The sequence below is a fragment of the Saccostrea cucullata genome, unplaced genomic scaffold, assembly GCF_032062105.1.
Source record: "Saccostrea cucullata isolate Sc308-1 unplaced genomic scaffold, CSIRO_AGI_Scuc_v1 ctg3079, whole genome shotgun sequence".
Taxonomy (NCBI): domain Eukaryota; kingdom Metazoa; phylum Mollusca; class Bivalvia; order Ostreida; family Ostreidae; genus Saccostrea; species Saccostrea cuccullata.
The window spans coordinates 1-22797 of record NW_026933324.1 but is presented as its reverse complement, the minus strand read 5'-3'; the positions used below and the strand labels follow the sequence as shown (position 1 = coordinate 22797).

General features: G+C 35.0%; 1 protein-coding gene and 1 long non-coding RNA gene across 2 annotated transcripts; both read right to left on the bottom strand.

Moving 5' to 3' along the window:
• Positions 1–528: 528 nt before the first annotated feature.
• LOC134237984 (sialate O-acetylesterase-like) lies at positions 529–15560 on the bottom strand. The gene is made up of 9 exons (XM_062720113.1): positions 15374–15560; positions 4293–4624; positions 4024–4162; positions 3704–3887; positions 3323–3414; positions 3051–3175; positions 2337–2494; positions 1176–1371; positions 529–857 (listed from the first exon to the last, which is right to left on the bottom strand). Exons 1-9 carry the CDS (start codon positions 15441–15443, stop codon positions 561–563), a joined length of 1593 nt encoding a protein of 530 aa, XP_062576097.1. The 5' UTR covers positions 15444–15560; the 3' UTR covers positions 529–560.
• A 4294-nt stretch (positions 15561–19854) lies between these two features.
• On the bottom strand, positions 19855–20406 carry LOC134237988 (uncharacterized). Its single transcript, XR_009985916.1, has 2 exons — positions 20234–20406; positions 19855–20107 (listed from the first exon to the last, which is right to left on the bottom strand). It is a non-coding gene; the product is annotated as an uncharacterized LOC134237988 (long non-coding RNA).
• Between the last annotated feature and the right edge of the window lie 2391 nt (positions 20407–22797).

Genomic DNA, 22797 nt, shown 5'->3' with positions numbered 1-22797 from the left:
ACTGTTTGCCTGCTGGGCGTCCACGGGTTAAAAAGTATGTTATTTATTTTTTAACTACCCCGGGTACCTCGCACCCATCATTCGACCCTAGCCTGTAATCGGCCAAACCCTTGAACAAAGAAAAAAAACCTCAATTTCTGCTTGATATTTGAAATGTCGATTGTGATTAAAATACTTAAAGAGTAAGAGGTTGGGATTGCCAAATCACTTTGAGATACATGTACAACACTTATTCCTTGCGTATTTAGAGATATTGGATTGCGTAAGCTCTTCTGGTCTCTGACCAGTAGAGCTTAAAATCAGCTATATATGTTAAAAGGAACTATATTATAATATCTTTATGTGTTTTATATGTGTACATGTAATTCAGAGAAATAACACATTACAATTAAATTATTTTAACAAAAGCAAAATAACTTTATAACAGCAACTTTATTTCGAAATACAATTATATTATTTTCATGAGCACTTTTTGATAGTGTTAAAAAAACTATAAAATACATGTAAGAAAATTTAGCATTAAGTTCCGAGTATCCAAAATAAAAATAATACATATTGTTTTATTTCACAAAAATTGGAATTTTATTCCGATAAAATTTCACATATTTAGAGTTTATTAATCCCTTGCCGAACATCGGAGCAAAGGGAATATCAGTGCCCTTTACATACAGGGCACACATTTTAAAAGGGCAGGGGGATTCCCGCCATGCATAACGGTACCCCATGACGTATTTGTTGGAGCATGTGCCGTTATAGGAGACGGTTATTTTGTGAGGCTCCTCCTTTATGACGGGGGTTTCCATCCACACTGAATCTGTTCCGTCACATTTTGACTGGTTATTGGAAGAACAACAAAGCTAAAAAAGATGATAAATTTTGTACCTTGCGAAACAAAGCTTAAATAAAAATTTACCGGCCATTGCTTTGAATCTTTTCTATTAGAAATATAATGCAAAAGTAAACTCTCGTTTTACTTTTATTATATATATTTCTTGAAAGCCTGATTTTTGTAACAAAAATTGTCTCATTAAGATATTACTCAGTCAGAAAATAACAAATATGTAAGAAAAATTAAATTAAAATTATCGAAAGATATCTTGCACCTATGAAAAAAAGAAAAATACTATACAGCAACCTTTGCAAAAGAACTGTTAACTTTCCATTTTTAAACCTACCTCAAATCCAGTTTTTGATCTGACTTCTATGTCTACTGCATTATCAAACTCGAACCCCACAGTAAAAAATCCAATATCTGCGTAAAAGGCCGTGATGTTAGGCCCCTGGAATGGACCTACTTGCATGTTATAAGCTACAGACAGACCTGCCAAGGCAAGGCGATGACACACGTCCTCTTTGTCTCGCGGATGAACACTAAAACAAAACAATAAACAAAATGGTAAGAATAATAACTCAGTATTAAAGTCAATTTTTATGAACGAAACATATTTGAAATACAACGAATCAAATTTGTCTAAGAAAAAAAATAATTCGAAAAATAGGAACAACTTTTGTTAAATATAGAATTTGAACGAAATAAAAGCTAGATAAATCTTGTTCCATTTTTATTAATAACATTGTTAAATGTCATCTTTCGCTAGTTCTTTGTGGAAACAATGATCTTGTCAGTGAAACATATGGAGATAAAGAACAGTATTCAACTTCAAAATATAGCAAATACAATAGTGTATAACCGTATGTATCATTACGTCGAATGCTGACTGGTGTTTTCATACCAATTGTAAGACCTGTATCTTATTTATGAATATCAAAGGATTTTTCTGTTTGCCTGATTATGACAAAGAGATCTTGATCGTGAATGGATGTGACCGCTCAACATGGGATGCTTACTCTTCCATGGCACCTGTTCTAACCTCTGATATCGATGTTTTTAAAGGTTCATGTTTGCTCTGGTCCCGATTTGTAATATCTTAATGGATCTATTGTTGTTGTTTGTTTTGAACATACTTTACTGACAATATGTCAAAGGGATTGAACTCAAGTTTCAAAAACCTAGACGGTCCTCTCTCTTTCTTAATTTCTTTTTATTATCTTTTTTTTTATTGTAAGAAACAATTTTCCCATTTTCGCTTAACATGTATTTTTAGATTTAATGATACGTTTTCTGTCTTAGCACTTTCGAACAAAGTTTTCTTTGAGGGGACCCTCTAAGCAAGTTAGAAAAAAAAACTTTTCTTAGTGTAACACATATTATCATCATTTGTTTACTGCATTTAAATAGTCTAATTACATTTATATCGTTGTCTTTAGTTTCTCTATGCAAGTATATAATTCCCTGCTTTAAAAACTTGCAGTTTAAAACGATAATGACTCAGTACCTTCCGTATGGGGACTTGTAGTCCGGTAAATCCATAGCTACAGACATGAACACATTCTGCATTCTGTAATTAGGTACGTATCCATAGTCTGCGGTTTGGTGCCAGCGAATATCTGGGAATCCAGTAATTACTGAAGGATCATTACGATTAGGAGCGAGCTGAAAATTTAACAAAGCATTCATCTGGTATGGTTTTGAAATTTGGGGATGATAATATGCATGCACACGACTTAGGGACGCACAAAAGTCAAAGGAATTTCTTTAATACATAGTTCCTTTTATTCATACAGAACGGTAAATTGTATCTCTTAGCAATGAATGATTCCAAATATTTCAATCTCATTTAAACCAGATTTTTAATCAAATGTCAGCGTCTGGCAGATGGTTTAGTTAACGATAATAATTTACAAAATGTATAAAATTTTTAATTACAGAAAATAGTGTTATTTTCCTGCAGTTTGACATTAATTTTGATACATCTGGAACCTTTTTTTGTCATGTGCATGGAAATTTATAAATTCATATAATGGAAGAAAACACTGGTGTTTTTTGAGATCGTGTTCTCTACAAAATAGTCTATAAAATGAATTTTAATATGCAGGAATGAAAATCCAGAAGTCAAATTAAATCAAGGAATAAACATACTTATATTACTAACTAACGGTGACTTTATCACCATTACTTAACAGTTTTTTTTTCAGTTGTGGACACTAGCCTGAACAAAACCGAACGGAAAATTTGCGGCTGTTCCGGATGCAGCATTAAATTTCTTTCTCCAGTCGTCAATCATCGTAGGAAAATAGCATTTGTATTTGTCTGGTTTGCCTGCGTTTGCCTCTCCTTGAACATAGATAGAAAATCAAAAATACAAACTACGACTATCATATGCATAAGCTTAATTCAAAGCGTCAATACAATTTGAATACAGTTCTTTATATTAACGAACGTTTCCTCTTTTGGAAAAGTTGAGAGTCCGTTTCTACGAACCTTGATACCAGATTGCACCTTTAATGGTCATCTTTGTAAAGGGGTGCATCATTGCATTCCATAACTGGGAATTAGATATGGCGTTTCTTTGACTGAAGAAAAACATCTATTTATTTTACATGTAATACAAGAAGTATTTATTCAGAGAATTTTGAATGAAATGTTAAAATAATGCTAATGAATATTAATAAAATGAAGCAATCCCCAACTTTACCAGAATAGAAGCAAAAGTATCTAGTGTAACTTCTGTAAAAAGTGTATCTCTTAAATTGAATTTGCGTAACTCATTTAAATTTCTAAAATACAAATTGACTAAACTTTAAGGACTTCAAAAATATTTAAATTATTGGTAAGGGATATGATTCTTTTACTGTGACCAACCTTTCCACCTTGTTTGGAGTATTGCAGAGCTTGAGTGCATCAGGGGATGACCAGAGCTCAATAGCAGTCCCTCCCCACGAGGAGGCCACGAGTCCTATAGGGTATTTCAGTTTCTGGTATATGTATTTACCATACAACCAACACACAGCGGAGAAATACGTCCAGGGCTTATGTCCCAGGGTGTCTAAAATACATATTATATCCGTCAATCGAGAGAGAGAAAGAGGGAGAGAGAGAGAGAGAGAGAGAGAGAGAGATATCTTACACTGTACTTAATAAAAAAAAAATAAGTGCATTGAGGATCTAAGTTTGCATTTGACCTTTAGAAGGTTTAGACCACGGCTCGTCTATCTGGAGTAAATCTAATTCTGGATTTGATGACGTTCTCTTTGTGGCTGTGAAAACCCGTATGTTCTGGTAATTTGCAGTATCTGCTAATTCGTCCGATGCATTTAATGCCTGTCAGTTAATATAAAACATGTAAGAAGTGGAGTAAAATATTGCGCGTCTCATGGTACGTACAACAACAAGTAATTAAAATAAGTTGGCTGTCATAACCACAGTCGTTTTGTCTCCTACATACACTTACCATATCTAACGTAAATTCCATGTTACTTTGACCAGAGCATATCCAAACATCACCAAATAGAACATCAGTCAGATTGATTTTGTTTTGTCCGTCTGTCGCCTCAATTGTTACTGGTCCGGGACCTTCCTGAGGGGATAGAGTGGCGGTCCACACCCCGCCTTTTACGTTAGGGTAGTCCACAGCAAATGCCCGAACAGGCTGTTGTCCGTTTATGGTCACCGTGATGTTTTGTCCAGGTTTGGCGCAGTACCCCCAGACCTGGGCAGACTGGGGAGCTTTTTGTAGCACCATGCCATTATTGAAGTAGGACGCAAAAGAAAGCTTCTCTGGCTCTAATAAAATTAAGTTGAATGTTTTCCATGAATAAGAAGAAACGGCTGTTAATTTTAAGTGTAAAAAATGATTCCTTTATAGTTTTAACATTACAATTGATTTTGGATAATTCAAGTATAGTCAGCTTTGAATTTTTTTAATTATCCGAGAACAAATTTTAGTGTTTTTGGTGACACAAACAGTTATCGAGCACAAAGTCAATGAAACAATACTTATATTGCAGTAGCAGAAGGATAAAACGTACGCTCAACTAGGACCTTAGGTCCCCTGTTCAGTTCACTACTATGGGGCCTGTTTACTCCGCTACAAAATGTAGTGCGTTGCATACGTAAAGTGAAAATAGAATAAATCGTAATACTGTGAAGCCTTTACAGTGTAAAAAAAAAAACAGAAAAATTATCTTTATCAAAGGAATAACCATCTGATGGGTATATACATATTAGAAAAGAAAGGGGGGGGGGGGGTGTTGCAGCATGAGCAACATTAACTGCAATATTATATATATATGTTATATAAGAGTCTAACATTTATGGATTATGTTGGGTGACCTGTGGTCTCCCCTATGATTTTATTATTCCATGTAAGGTTATAGTATTTATATAACACAGTGCCTAACCTATGATCTCCTTACTAATAGTAAGCGACTCAGAGTAAATGACGTACGTCCAGTCGCTGCATTAGTAGATCTCTTACAAGCAGGGGGAGGATGAATATCTTCCCCCCTACCACCCCTACCTTTTCATTTCGCTTGAACTTTTCACCAATCCTTTAACACAATGGAATAATTATTTGTTAATAAATTATTTAATGTCTCCTTTGTATTCCTTATGAGGTCATGCTTCAACTTTAAAAAATGCACCAATTGTTATTTACTTTTGGTCACCTTATTTTGAACATCACCAGGGGGACCAGAGGACACCTTATATTAAACATCACTAGGGGGACCAGGGGACACCTTATAATGTACATCAGTAGGGGGACCAGAAGTCACCTTATACTAAACATCAGTAGGGGGACCAGAGGACACCTTATATTGTACATCAGTAGGGGGACCAGAGGACACCTTATATTGTACAACAGTAGGGGGACCAGAGGTAATCTTATATTGTACATCAGTAAGGGGACCAGAGGACACCTTATATTGTACTGTCCATCAGTAAGGGGACCAGAGGATATTATATTGTACATCAGTAGGGGGACCAGAGGTCACCTTATATTGAACACCAATAAGGAGACCAGAGGTCACCTTATATTGAACATCAATAGGGGGACCAGAGGACACCTTATATTGTACTGTATATCGGTAGGGGACCAGAGGACACCTTATATTGCACTTCACATCAGTGGGGGACCAAAATAATGGTATATTGCACAACAGTAGGGAGACCATAGGACACCTTATATTGTACATCAGTAGGGGGACCATAGGACACATTATATTGTACATCAGTAGGGGGACCAGAGGGCACCTTATATTGTACATTAGTAGTGGAACCAGGGGTCACCTTACATTGTACATCAGTAGCTGAACACCTTATATTGCACTTTACATCACTGGAGGGACCAATGTTATCGTATATTTTACATCAGTAGGGGATCAGAGGACACCTTATATTGTACATCAGTAAGGGAACTAGAGGTCACCTTATATTGTACAAGACCAGAAGTCAGATTATATTGAACATCAAACGGGGACCAGAGGACACCTTATATTGAACATCAGTAGGGAGACCAGGGGACACCTTATATTGTACTTCAGTAGGGGGACCAGAAGTCACCTTATATTGAACATCAGTAGGGGGACAAGGGGACACCTTATATTGTACATCAGTAGGGGGACCAGGGGACACCTTATATTGTACATCAGTAGGGGGAACCAGAAGACACCTTATATTGAACATCAGTAGGGGGACCAGAGGACACCTTATATAGTACTGTACATCGGTAGGGGACCAGAGGACACCTTATATTGCACTTCACATCAGTGGGGGACCAAAATAATGGTATATTGCACAATAGTAGGGAGACCATAAGACACCTTATATTGTACATCCGTAGGGGGACCATAGGACACCTTATATTGTACATCAGTAGGGGGACCAGAGGACACCTTATATTGTACATTAGTAGTGGGACCAGGGGTCACCTTATATTGTACATCAGTAGCTGAACCAGAGGACATCTTATATTGCACTTTACATCACTGGGGGGACCAATGTTATCGTATATTTTACATCAGTAGGGGATCAGAGGACACCTTATATTGTACATCAGTAGGGGGACTAGAGGTCACCTTATATTGGACAAGACCAGAAGTCATATTATATTGATCATCAAAAGGGGGACCAGAGGACACCTTATATTGAACATCAGTAGGGGGACCAGGGGTCACCTTGTATTGTACATCAGTAGGGGGACCAGAGGTCACCATATGTTGTTCATCAGTAGAGGGACCAGGGGACACCTTATATTGTACATCAGTAGGGGGACCAGAAGACACCTTATATTGAACATCAGTAGGGGGACCAGGGGACACCTTATATTGTACATCAGTAGGGGGACCAGAAGACACCTTATATTGAACATCATTAGGGGAACCAGGGGACACCTTATATTGTACATCAGTAGGGAAACCAGAAAAAACCTTATATTGAACATCAGTAGGGGGACCATGGGACACCTTATATTGTACATCAGTAGGGGACCAGAAGTCACCTTATATTGTACATCAGTAGGGGAACCAGAAGAAACCTTATATTGAACATCAGTAGGGGGACCAGGGGACACCTTATATTTTACATCAGTAGGGGGACCAGAAGTCACCTTATATTGAACATCAGTAGGGGGACCAGAGGACACCTTATATTGAACATCAGTAGGGGGACCAGAGGACACCTTATATTGTACATCAGTAGGGGGACCATAGGACACTTCATATTGTACATCAATAGGGGGACCAGAGGACACCTTATATTTTACATCAGTAGTGGGACCAGGGGTCACCTTACATTGTACATCAGTAGCTGAACCAGAGTACACCTTATATTGCACTTTACATCAGCGGGGGGACCAAGATTATCGTATATTTTACATCAGTAGGGGGACCAGAGTACACATTATATTGTACATCAGTAAGGGGACTAGTGGTCACCTTATATTGTACAAGACCAGACGTCAGATTATATTGTACATCAAAAGAGGAAACAGAGGTGACCTTTTACATCAATAGGGAGTCAGAGGTCACCCTTTGTTGTAGATCATTATGGGGACCTAAGGTCACTTTATATTTTACAACACAAGGGGGACCAGAGGTTACTTGTATTGTGCATAAATAGGGAGACCAGTGTTCCCCTTTGTTGTACATTTTTAAGGAAACCAGACATAAAATAAAATTTATATGAATGCAGAGATAAGGCATCAACAATTTTAAGACCCGTTTTAACCAAGAGACATCTAAATAGAAAATGACGGCGGACCAGAGGTTACAGATAAAATGCATATTAACGGGATACTAGAGGTTCTCTTATAAGATCACAACAAGAGGTCTATGGGTCTTATAGGTCATCTGAACATCATGTAAAACATTAAAACTATTGAATTTGGTTCGCGCTTTGAACCAGAGACCAAGACATTCGCAATTTTGATAAAAAAAAAAGCACCATTGCTTATCATAACTATATACTTAGCATGCTTAGTTTAGCTACATAATACCTATATAGAGCGTAGGGGAACGAAAAGTGCATTTCAAATAATCAGTAATAATTAGCAATAATTAGTAGTGCCCATTGACCACAAATCCCTCATCCTGGGGTCATACATTTCATAATTTTGGAAAAGGCACCCTTGTTCATAAAAAAAATTGGTTTAACAAATTTCAAAGCATTAATTTAATTACAGTATTTACTGTAGATCACTTGATTTTCGCGACACCTTATTTCAACGCGAGTTTTTGACTCTTTATTAGCGAGACAAAATTTTCACGAATCGTGGACATTGCTCTATATAATCTTACGGAATGCTATTATACGCGAGAGTTAAATTTCCGCGAGCATACTGTCTCGCATAATTACGCGAAAATAAAGTTCTCGCTAATAAAAAGTGATTTACAGTAATTAGAGCCCCCACCCCTCAATGGTACCCATGAGCAAGGTGCCTTGAAATTTATAATTCTGGAAGAGGCTCCCTTACTTATCATAACTGTAATATGTAGTTAGTTTAATTAATATCCAGGAGCAGAGCGGAAGATTTTTTTAAAAAGAATTAATGAATTTTCATTTTACAATTTATATAGCCCCACCGTAACGCCAGAACCCCATGATCTTTGGGTAACAAATTTCAAAACTTTGGAGAGACTATCCTTCCTCATCATATCTATGCATGTAGTTAGTTTTTTTAATATCAAGGGCAGAGGGAAATATTTTCAAAGAATAAATGTATTTCACGATATAAATTTTTATAGCCCTGTCCTAACCCCAAGGCCCCTGACCCTGTGACAATGAATTTCACAATTTGGGTAGAGGAGTCAATGCTTATAATAATTATGCAAATAGTTAGACGGCTTGAAGTCAATGAGTAAAGAAGATTTTTAAAGATTTCATCAATTGTAGTAGTTTCGTCCCAACTTTCTTGCCTTAGAGGGTGGAGGGCAGGGACCATGATTTAAAAAATCTCCCATTCACCCATAGATGCTTTATGCCAAAATTGGTTTTAAATGGTTGAGGGATTGCAGAGAAAAGCTGAAAATGTTCGAATGTTAACGCACAATGCACAGTGCACGACGCCAGAAAAAACAGATAGCAATAAGTCACATAAGTTGATTCAGGTGACCAAATAAGGAGTCCTTTGGTCTCAATATTTATGTAAAATATTAGACGTTTTCTGGTCTCTCTGTTGACTCACAATATAAGATGACCTCTGATCTTGATAAAAAATATAAAGTGTCTTCTGGTTTCTTCACTGTCGTTCAAAATAGTGTGACCTTTACTCTTTATGATGTACAACATAAAGTGACCTCTTCTCCCACTACTGATGTACAAATTACGAGGGCTGTTCAATAAATAATGTCCTGAACTCTATGACATACAATACAAATATCACATGGCTTTAACTTAAGCTTGACTTTCTCTCATTATTAAATCTTTAATGAGTTTATAACATTTTATGTGACCACTGTGAGAAACTGATAAACAAGGGTATTCGAGACACTGCATTAAAAATGAATGGTAAAGAATCAGCAAACTAGAGTGAAATTAAACCGTTCATTAAAGCTGCTGTAAAACTTAGAAATCCCAAAGAAATACTCACTGAAATATGTAAAATGTACAGCAATCAATGTCTGTTTTATAGACAATTGAGCAGGTGGATTTCAATGATAAAAAATATTATAATGGGCATCAAAAATGGATACCGTCCTTGCAAACAAAAAAGTAAACAACTAATGTACTGTTTCCCAAATTTCAACAAATAATCACAGATGGTGTATGGTTGACTGTACGACAACAGCAAATTTGAAAGACATCATTTCGGGAGTAGTTCCCACTGTTTTAAAGAAACGTTTTACAGTTAAAAAAAAAAGGCTTAGTACTTAGTATTGTCTCTAAACAATTATTAAAATATCAGCTATTGTATTTATCCACTTTTGTTTGAATTTCAAACAGATGATGAAACTTGAATCTATTGCTTAAAACCCTCAAAACAAAATTTACAATAAGATGTACTTGACAAAAACAGCAAAGGTCTGAGAAAAGCAGAGAATTGCAAGAGCACAAAGACAGATTTATATGCAATTTTCTTAAATATTAATGGTCTTGTTGTTCAAATTCGTATTCGAGGAGGCAGTTTAATTTCTGGAGGAATCTAAAAAGTATTTTTTTTTTCAAAAAAAAAAAAATCAAAAGGTTAATGAGAATCAGGAATCCACTACTTTAGATTTTTTCATGACAGCGTCCAAATCCGCACGCCCTGAAGATTTAAGGAGTCTTTGGGATAAACAGAAAGTTGATGTTCTTTCACATTAACAATAATCGCCAGATCTTTCTCCTTTTGTCTTGTTTCATATTCCAAACTTGAAAAAAAAAACGCCTTTCAGGAGGAAGAAACAAGTCCAGAAAATCATAAGCTCTGCCATAATCCAGTTTAAGAAGGGTCATACCCAAAACTAAGTTCTAAAAACAATCACAAATTGGATAAAAAATGTAGCAGACATGTGTTTTAATTAAAAGGTAATATTAGGTTATATTATAATGACTAAATTATTGAAAAACGTCTTTTGTTTCTTTCCGAGCACAGAGAACATTAATTATTGAACAACCCTCGAAAAGGGTGACCTCTGGTCCCCCTACTGATGTACAATATAAGGTGACCTCTAGTCTCCTTATTAATGTACAATATAAGGTGACCTCTGGTCCCCCTACTGAAAAACAATATAAGGTGACCTCTGGTCTCCTCATTGATGTTCAAGATAAGGTGTCCTCTGGTCCCCCTACTGAATAACAATATAAGATGACCTCTGGTCCCCCTACTGATGTACAATATAAGGTGACCTCTGGTCTCCTTATTGATGTTCTATATCAGGTGTCCTCTGGTCCCCCTACTGATGTACAAAATAAGGTGACCTCTGGTCCCCCTACTGATGTTCAATATAAGGTGACCTTTGGTCTCCTTATCGATGTTCTATATAAGATGTCAACTGGTACCCCTACTGATGTACAAAATAAGGTGACCGCTGATCCCCCTACTGATGTTGATGTACAATATAAGGTGACCGCTGGTCTCCTTATTCATGTACAATATGAGATGACCACTGGTCCCCCTACTAATGTACAATATAAGGTGACCTCTAGTCCCCCTTATGATGTATAATGTGACCTCTGGTCTTCTTATTGATGTTCAATATAATGTGTCCTCTGGTCATCTTATTTATGTTCAATATAAGGGGACCTTTGGTCTCCTAATTGATGTACAATATAAGGTGATCTCTAGTCTCCTTATTAACGTAAAATATAAGGTATCCTCTCGTCCCCTTACTGGTGAACAATATAAGGTGACCTCTGGTCCTCCTACTGATGTACAATAAAAGGTGACCTCTGATCCCCTTACTGATTACAATATAAGGTGACCTCTGGTCCCCTACAGATGAACAATATAAGGTTACCTCTGGTCCCCGTACTGATGTACAAAATAAGGTGACCTTTGGTCTCCTTATTGATGTACAATATAACGTGACCTCTGGTCTCCTTATTGATGTTCAATATAAGGTGACCTCTTGTCCCCCTGCTGATTCACAGTAAAAGTTGACCTTTTGTCTCCTTATTGAGGTATAATATAAGGTGACCTCTGGTTTCCCTATTGATGTACATTATAAGGTGACCTCTAATCCCCTACTGATGTACTGGACACTACTGATTACAATATAAGGTGACCTCTTGTCCCCCTACTGATGTACAATATAAGGTGTCCTCTGGTCCCCCTACTGATGTACAATATAAGGTGACCTCTGGTCTCCTTATTGATGTTCTATATAAGGTGTCCTCTGGTCCCCCTACTGATGAAAAATATAAGGTGACCTCTGGTCCCCCTACTGATGCTGATGTACAATATAAGGTGACCTCTGGTCTCCTTATTAATGTTCAATATAAGGTGTCCTCTGGTCCCCTACTAATGTACAATATAAGGTGATGACCTCTAGTCCACCTTATGCTGTATAATATGGATGACCTCTGGTCTTCTTATTGATGTTCAATATAATGTGTCCTCTGGTCTCCTTATTGATGTACAATATAAGGTGATCTCTTCTCTCCTTATTAACGTAAAATATAAGGTGTCCTCTGGTCCCCCTACTGATGAACAATATAAGGGGATATCTTGTCTCCTTATAGATGTACATTATAAGGTGACCTCTAGTCCCCTACTGCTGGACAATATAAGATAACCTCTGGTCCCCCTACTAATGTATAATATAAGGTGACCTAAGTTGGTCTCCTTAATGATGTAGAATATGAGGTGACCACTGGTCTCCTTATTGATGTTCAATATAAGGTGACCTCTGGTCCTCCTGCTGATGTACAGTATAAGTTGACCTCTGGTCTCCTTATTGATGTATAATATAAGGTGACCTCTGGTTTCCCTACTGATGTACATTATAAGGTGACCTCTAGTCCCCTACTGATGTACTGTACATTATAAGGTGACCACTGGTCCCCCTACTGATGTACAATATAAGATGTCCTCTGGTCCTCCTACTGATGTACAATATAAGGTGTCCTCTGGTCCCCCTACTGATGTACTTTTTAAGGTGTCCTTTGGTCCCCCTACTGATGTAGAATCTAAGGTGATCTTTGTTTCCTCTACTGATCAATGTACAGTACAATATTAGGTGACCACTGGTCCCCATGCTGATGTACAATATAAGGTGTCCTTTGGTCCCTCAAATGATGTACAATATAAGGAACATCCTCAGGTCCCCCTTATGATGTGCAATAAAGGGTTATCTTTGGCCCCCTTTTAATTTAAAATGTAAGGTGACCTATGATCCCTCTAATAATGTACAATATAACAATAGGGTAAGGTGACCACTGGTCTCAATACTGATGTATCATATAAGGTTACCTCTTGTCCCCCTAATTACTTTTACGTTTCTACTTATATATATATATTAGAAAATAGATCTCTTTAAAGTTATAAATATGATTATTTTGGAGAAAGACAAAGAAAACTGTCTGTCATGTAAAATTCAATTAGTATATAGTGACCTAAGGTCTCCGTATTGATAACGATGAATTTACTTTTGTGCCTTTTATGCCTGAAGAGTTCCTAAAATGTTTTATTACTACGCAAAATGACGAACTATTTGCGGGGGACCTGAGGTCCTAGTTGAGCGTACGTTTTATCCTTCTTATATGGAGGAATGAAAATATGGAGATAACGAACAGTATTCAATATCAAAGTCCATAAAACAATACAAATTAGGAGCAGAGCAAACACGGACATCTAAAACATCAGAGGTGGGATCAGGTGCCATGGAGGAGTGAGCATCCCTTGCTGACCGGTCACACCTGTCGTGTGCTCCTTGTCATGATAGAGAAATAACGGAAAAATCCGTCGTCAATTTGGGTATAAATAATGGACTTACGATAAGTATGGAAAACGTCAGTCCGGGTATAAATAACGGACTTACAATAAGTATGGAAAACGGCAGTCAGCATTTGACTCAGTGATAATTTGTTTTTGCTGACAGGGTCATTGTATCGACAAAGAACTTACAAAATGATGACTTTAAACGAGACTGCTGATTTTCGTGTTTCATAAACTTGTTTGTCAATAATTTACCTCGTTTTAGAAATTGTTCGTAAGTAGAGCATCCTCTTGCCAATCGAATCAACTGAGATATATAAACACTGTATGCTCGTGATGAAGGTATATTGCTGGATAAGTAAGGGAAGTTAACGCTAGAAAAGTGAAGGTCATCACGTGTATCACAGAGCTTGGTTGTTGGATTACCATTACTGCTTTTTCAAGTAAAATATCTAAGTATGAAACACATGTGTCAGACTCTGTAGTATCTTTTATCTCTAGCTCACCAGGATATATCGTATCGACATAGGAATGGAAATGACTATTGTTAATTGACAATACGTCGTCGATATATCTAAATGTTCAGTTAAAGGCCACAGCAAGTGTTTTCTTCTTTTCAAGCATAAGATTTTGCACAAAGTCTGCTTCATATGAATACAAAATTATACAAAAAAGGTCTGCTAATAACGGGATGCAATTGGTATCAATGATAATTCCAATAGATTGTTGGAAGGACTGGTCTCCAGATAACCACATAGATGTCAATTTCAGAGTATTTGTGTTTGCAATCAAAATGTGTTTTAACAAAATAAATTTGCAAATGACCAATGACCAAGTAAGTAAATTTACGAGTTACATTTTTATTGAAAAAAAAACACCTGTGAATGATATCAAAAAGCCTGGACTTTTGTATATCTTGGGGAATGGTTTTGTATAAAGCTGAAATGTCGGAAGTTTTTTAAGCTGTTGATTTTGGTAAAATCTTGTGATTTCAAATAGTCCAAAAGTTCTTTCTTTCTATGTTGACCATACGTTCTTAATTAAAAATAGAAAGCTAGCACACCAGCTCGTGCATGCGCGGATCTAGAGGGGGGTCGGGGGGGGGGGGTTCAGGACCCCCTGGAATTTACCAGGGTAAAAAAATATATATACTAAAACAAAAGAAAAAGTTAGCATGGACCCCCTTTGGAAAACGCTGACCCTCCCACCCCCCCCTCGGTAAACGCGAATATGTGTGAAATGGGTATGAAAAGTGAAAGATTTGAGGCAATAGAAGTCACCACTACCCCCCCCCCCCCGACCCACCCACCACGATATAGTTTTTTGACGTTTGGGCGAGTTTAGGTTTTTTTTGTTTGTCAAGAAATTTCTGGGATTGGATTTTAAAAAATTCTGGATCCGTGCCTGTCGTGTTCAGTGAAGTACACCCGGTAAAATGTAAATATCGCGGCCTTTGTTTACAAACTTTGATATTTGAAGTTAAACACGGAAGAGTTTTGTTGTTAACTAATTTTAAGAATGTTTGCATTAGTTCAAATCATGGAAACTGAAGTCATTTCTTGATTAAGAAACGAGATTTAAAATTGTAAACAAAATAGCGCTACCCCCTTTCATAGTTATATCTCCATATATTCAGTACAAGTACATAAGGGGCTATATATAAATATATTTCATACCTGTTAGCACTGACACTATGTCTATGACCAGAAGGAACCATAATAATGAAATTCTGATGCTTTTACCCATTGTTTCCGTGGGTGTTATCCTATGTATTATCCTTAAATCTAGGGTCCAATTTATCTACATTGTTATCTTGCCCAAACATCGTTTTACTGTTAAGATGTCCGATTTTATCTCTAGGCCGCTTATCTCCTTCTCAACGAGATACGATAGATTTTTTAAATGCTAAGATTTGATTTTAAAAAATTTTGAACTTGTTATTTACTAAATGACAAAATTCAGCCACAAGCATTTACGTTACAAATTTTTCTTCTTAAAAGCAAATGATGAGCAATAACTAATCGTAATGGATGAGGATTATAGTTTTGTTTTAATAAAATATAAGAGGGTTGTTCGAAAAGTTCGTGGACTACTGTCATATCTTTTTTTTATTTTACGTCATATGTTATCCAAATTTGGTAGAAATATTTTAACAATAAATCCAAATGATTTGTATCAATTTGTTTTCAAAATATTCCGATTTATTCAGAATTTATCCAGATTTTAAAAATGCAGAAATCGGATCGCAGAGCAGGTCAAAATTTAGTAAGTTACAAACAATACACTAAATAAAGTCTGTGGTCATATTCTCTGTAAAATGGAGCAAAGACGAAAAACAACCTAGAAATTCAAATTAGGATTTGTTACATCGATTCATATTCCAAATTATGGCTTAATATTTTGCTTTGTTGAAAAGAAATCAACTTAAGAAGATAGGTAGTCCTCATTGAGAACGACAAAAACGATGACGTTAAAGAACGTCACGGAGCAGCAGATAACGATGCAATTTTGTGTTTGACTCTGGAAAAATGTTCAAAAATCCTGAATAAACTCTAAAAATGTTGGAGGAATAATAAGATGTCACAAGCGAGTTGTGCATGTGTGTACAAATAGTACAGTCAGTATTTGAGTGACAGAGACTCTGTATCGGATGAGGACAATCTGTGAAGAAACGGTTTAACTGTAAAAATCTGAAGAAAAAATTTAAAAAGTTGAAACTTCAAAGAAAGACATAGGCGCTTCAGAGTTGCTTATCCTGTGAAAGCAGATTTAAGTAATAAAAAAAATTAAAATCTTAACAAAGGAAAAAATACAACGAGAGCAATTCTTAAAAAATAAATATCAAGTATTAGAAAAAGGATTTAATGAGTAGGCATTGAATTACACTGTGTAAAATGCAGGGCTCTCCATGAGCTGTTTTACTGTGTTGCTCTCGACACAGTAAATTTTCTCCGACACAGTAACGATTGAAATTTTATGCGTGCGACACGCATTTTTTGATCTTTTGCAAAAAATTGCTTTCTAGACTTCTCCAGAAATTCAACTACCTTATTCAATAAGAATATGAACATCAAGACCACTAATATTTAAGAAAATGGCATATCAAACATTTTGTGCTTTTGCAATTCTTTGCTCTTCTCAGACCTTGCCTGTATTTGTCAAGTGCATCTTCTTGTAAATTTGTTTTGAGGGTTTAAAGCAATGAATTCAAGTTTCATTATCTGTGTAATTGTTTAGATATTTTCACTCGCAGCCGCTTTCACTTATTTTTCAAATTTTAAGCTTTTTTACTGTCAAATATTTCTTTAAAACAGTGTAGACTACCCCCAAAATGTTGCCTATCAATTTTGCTATGTTTCTTAAAGTCAATCAAACATCGTCAGTGATCATTTGTTGAATTTTGGCAAACAGTACATTGGTTGTTGAAAATCCTGGTTGCCAAGAACGGTACCCATTTTGATGCTCATTATATCATTTTTGGCTATTGAAATCCACCTGCTAATATGTCTATAAATCATACATTGGTTTCTGTACATTTCACATATTTCATTGAATTTTTCTTTGGGATTAATAACAAGTTTACAGCAGCTTTAATCATATTAATGAAAAGTTTAATTTCACTCTAGTTAACCGATTCTTTACCATTCATTTTTAATGCAGTGTCTCGAATAGCCCTTGTTTTCCAGCTTCTCACAATGAAACTATGTGATGAAAGTGGTCACATAAACTATAATCAATTCATTAAAGATTTTATCATGAGAGAAAGTCAAGCTTAGTGTCATATGATTTCTATGTTGTATGTCATAGAGCACAAGGCATTATTTATTGAACAGCCCTCGTATGAAATTGTTGTACAGTATTCCTGATGTTTCTCCTTCACTATTTCTAATAATTTAGTAAGGAGTAAAGAAGGAAATTTGTAAAACATTACTGGAACCCACTATGTATCTTTGTTTGTGAGGATTTTTGTGAAATTTTAATATCCAATATAGACATTGTAATTAGAATTCATGTTGATTGTTTGGAATATTAGATGTATTCAAAACTTACGATTTTGAAGAATTTCCTCCTCAGAGAGGGGGCTTTTTGAGTCTAAGATGGATTACCACAAGTAGAATCAATTAGCCCTTTAACGGCAACTGCTGTACTACTTTTCTGCAGGGCAAGTTAACAATGTTTGGCGGAGTTTTGTTGATAGATAATTAAATGACGTTTTCTAAACAATTGCTCTTACGTATATTTCACAAAAGTATTTCATTTTGCCCTGCAAACGAGCAGTACCGCAGTTATCGTAAAAGGGTTTAAATAATGAGCCTAACAAACAGACTGAGACAATATTGTTACCTGCTTCGTCTGTAGGGCCCATTGCATACTGATCTTGTAATCTACATTGTATCTAATTTGAACAAGAAAATATTTATATAACCATCAATTGTCGCCCTTAAATAAATAAAGTAAACAATGGAAATGAGTCTTGATCATCAAACCGCATCGATATATGTGAGAAAGGCATGCGTCTTAATGATGGAGAAGATAGTCGAGAATACTTTGAAAACTTATAGTCGGATGAAAATCGAACAAGAACGATACCCTTTTAAACTTTATCAATTCATCAAGTAAATGTTAGCTGTATAAAATGTAAACTTAAACCAGACTCATGCATCACGTATTTTCAAAAATGTATTTCACTTTAAGAATATAAAATATGAACTGTGTGAAGTACGTTTTCATGCGATAAGTAAAATTCGATGTTCTAAAAAAAGGGACCTGTCATTTTTTTTCGATAGTAAATGATAAGCAACATTATATTTTAAATATGGAAAACATATATATTTTTACAAATTCGCTTCATGGAAGTAAATATATTATGTATCTCGTAATTTTTAAAGGGAAAGAACATACTGATTTACAATCTTGTTAATGTTCAGAAAACCTCTAATTCTGAATAACTTCCACCTCAATCCCCATACACAAACACTTAAACTTATATGTATAGAGCAGCCCGGTCCTCCGGGCTGCAATTACTTAGTGCAAGGACATTTACAGTCAGCTTTGACACATGAACTCTAGAAATATTAAGTAATCGGAAAAATGCTCGGATCATGGTAAAATCTTGTGAAAGAAATTGATTTTTTTTTCAACTTTAGCACACGGCTAACAAAAAGCAACCAGCAGCTAAATAATATGATTTTAACAGAAGAAGATAAAATTTATATAGGATTGCAGAACTTTTCATAAACTAAGTGGCTGTTGAAGATAAATTTTTTCGGCTAAACTTAGCTTTTTAACTCTTATATGCCCTAGCACTACTTTTGAGTTTCTAAGTGATATCAGTACTGGGAAGTGTACATATAGTGATAAAAGTAAAAAAAGACAAAAGTATATATAGTAAATTATGATATTATGTTCATAAAAAAGGTACATGAAAAACCTGCAATTACTTTTTTCTGGTATCATTAAAATACCCCCCCCCCCCCCCCCCAAAAAAAAAGAAGAATAAAATTGAACTGCGATCCTGACTTTAATGTATTTAATCGCAAAAGGGTCTTATAATTCTATTTCTCGAATTAAATGTACTGCAAAACAGTCAATTTTTAATCATAGTGATAAGAAAATTGTGGATTTTCAATCTTGAATACTGTTAGAGTGGATTTAATGCGTTGTGGAAGAAATTGCAATGAATAAAAAGTCACAAGATTTATCACTAAATGAATGGGTTAAAAGAGTACCATAGTAAATTTAACCAAGAAATGATGTTAATTTCCGCAAAAATAACCCCCGATGGAACGCCTTGTTTTGTGGAAATTGCGGGATGCTCAGTGTAAAATATCAACGTATTTACTTTACACTTTTATTTATATAATCACCGAGTAAACCACAAGTTCTTTTTATACACAAAGCATTTTTTCCTCCTATCACAATCTTCATGTTGAAAATTATTCTTATTAACCATCTTTCAGAGACTTGCATTTATTTAGACACAAAATCTACACTGCGAGCAATGAATGACCAAATCAAAAATACGCTAAGAAAGCTCTTTAACATATGTAGATTTTAGAAAAAAATTGCCTTAAATTAAATCTTTTCATGGTTTTAATTCATGAATACACACTCATTCATAATAAAAGCTTGATTCATTTCAACTTTAATAAATAAATAGGAAGAAAATATACTTTATTCTGGTAAAATCAATATACAACGAAAAGTTTATTGAGCTAAATTACATTACTGAAAATATAAAAGTCTCTTTATAAAGACAAAGAGGATGAAGTTTCTTTGTCGTATTCAGCCCTCTTTGTTTGATATCTATCCCATGGCTCAAGGGATTGATTGTGAAGGAGGTGGAGGACAAATCTCATTCATTGGAGATACACAATCTGGCATTGTAGACTGCTTATTGTCACATATTGCTAAAAAATACAAATAACATGCTTTATTAAGTCATTTGATTCACACACACTTACCCTCATGCTCATACACAGTCACAACCTCAGAGATAGAGAGAGAGAGAGAGAGAGAGAGAGAGAGAGAGAGACCTGGATGTCCTATTGGAGTTCCACTCGCAAACACACAGTTAGGGTCCCCTAGTTCAGCACCATTTGACAAACCATCTCCATCGGAATCTAGATTGCAAATCAAAGCCCACTGAAAGTTGGCACTTTTATAAGCCTAAAAAGAAAAGCATTTACTATATAGTTAAGAAGGTTACAACGAACAAGAAAAAATTACAAGCTTTTAGTCAAATAAAACACGCCCCCATCCGAAATTTTAGAGATGGCATCAGGAACCTATTATAAGTAAGCGCCAACCATTATACGCAGCGTGATCCCTATGCATTGATCAAGTACACGAAAACATGCTTAGTCAAATTTACTATGAAAACAAAGGCGTATAAATGACACCATCAAAATACAACCTTATTATAAAGTATACCATAGCAGAATTATTGGCGAGGATTTAATTTAGGAAATTATTAGCGAGGGTGCTGTGGTCGCTTAAATTGAGTATCGCTAAAAAATGCTTCTTTAATGAGCATTTTAAAATCAGTAAAATTTTATTTGGCTAAAAATGAATAACCAATTGATAAGCATAAATCGCTTAATTTGCATCTCGCTAAAATTTCAACTTGTACGGTATACTAATAACGTCATTATGAAGATAAGTAATTACTGCCGTAAAACGAGGTTATTAAAATCTTTGTAACATCAACTTATCATACAGAAGCCTACGTTAAAAAAATTAAGCTTGCTCTCGAGTATCGAATAAGTTTGGAAATGTAAACATCATATGCAGCTGACAGCAGAATATCACTTCATAAATAAGGAAAGTTGACGACGGAATAACTGAAAGTATATGCTTAAAATAGAATTTAGTCTTTTATTGTCTTAAGTCAGTATGAAATAGATGGTAGGGACTCGTTAATGTCTTTTATTACGTATTAGTGTGGACATGATAGAAGTGACATGATTTGTGTTGCTGCACGGACGGAACACAATATTTTAATAAGTGTTTTTAAAAATCTCGAAATCTTACCATTATTTGTCTGATTTCCAAGAAAAGTAATGAATCCTATAAACTTAGGTGAAATGACATAGGGACCTACCTTTTTTCTAGTCCTTTATTAAATATTAATAATGTTATATAATAGATTTTGAATGTCATTGGTTTTATGCATTAAAGCTGTGGAAAAAATCTTTTCAAGGAACTACATTGTATATTAAAGAATTAACAGTAACAGTAGTTATGTGAGATAAAAGGCTAGAAAAACAATGTACTTATTTTTTTTTAAATCTAAGATTAATGAAGACAAGAAGATTCCAGAGAATTTCAATTCCCATAAGAATATTATTAAAATTAAAGAATACATGTAATCAGTCAATTTATTATTAATTTTTTTTTTTGGCAAATCCGTATACAGCTTAAACAGAAAATTATCTTAAATGTACTTGAAGATAAGTCAATGAAGCTTCAAGACATCTTTTTACGTCGGAGGGTAAAGTCAAATATTATACGTATAATGTAGAACGTGGTATTTGACTGGTAAATAACATATTTTAAAGGTATTTTATCCATACGATATTATTTTACAGATTGAACAATTTTTTAAAAAATCTTCCTTAATTTTCATGGATTTTTGTAATCAAATATTCACTGCAATCTTGTCATAAAGGGCCTAGGTTTTTTTTTGTCTAATCCTTTTTCATTATTATTCAACTGTACATAAACCTCGTATCCTGGGATTCAAGGCTAATGAAATGTAAACAAAACCAACAGTTATCACGCTTAAAAGTCCCTTATTGCAAGACAAATTGTGAGCAAAGTTAGCATGGAGCTCTTATAAGATGTGGGATCGGAGCCTTGGAGGATAAAGCATCTTCTGTCCAGAACAGTACAAATTTGTGAAGAGGGAGTTAACACGCATCTCTCGAAATTCTAGAGGTGAGTTCAGGTGCAAAGAAATAGTAAAGATCCTCTGTTGACAAGCCACACCCACCTTGAATCCTTTGTATCGATTTCAAATTAGCTGAGTCATGTAGAGCAATGTGAATTATATAATGATAATTTTTTTAAAAAAAAATTATTATAAGTAGTAGACGAAATTATATGAGTAAGTATCTTTTCTTAATCTAGAAAAATCACGAAATACTTAAAGAGAAATCACGTAATACTTAAAGAGCTGAGTCATTTTTTATTGCCTGAGATAACTCTATCGAAAAAGGGAAAAGACATGTCATATTTCTGTTAGTGTTTTTTCAGTAATTTTTTTTGAAAGCCATTTTGTACTTGGTATTTGTTTGATTTAGATAAGGAAAAGATATTTATTAAAAAAACTAAAAATTTTACTATTTACAGAATACTTAGTAGGACAAGTAACCTGCTAAAGAATAAACTTCTTGAGGATATCTATATTTAACAACTTGTATAAAAATAATGTCAACAAAACGCATAAAGAAACAACAACTATAAAGAAAACTTATGAATATCTATCTAACGTTTAAAAAGTATCTTCTTACGTGCATACTATACATAGTCATTAATCAGAGAGCCCTACATAAAGACGCATGAAGTCATGATATTTTCACCAAAAAACAATTGTAAT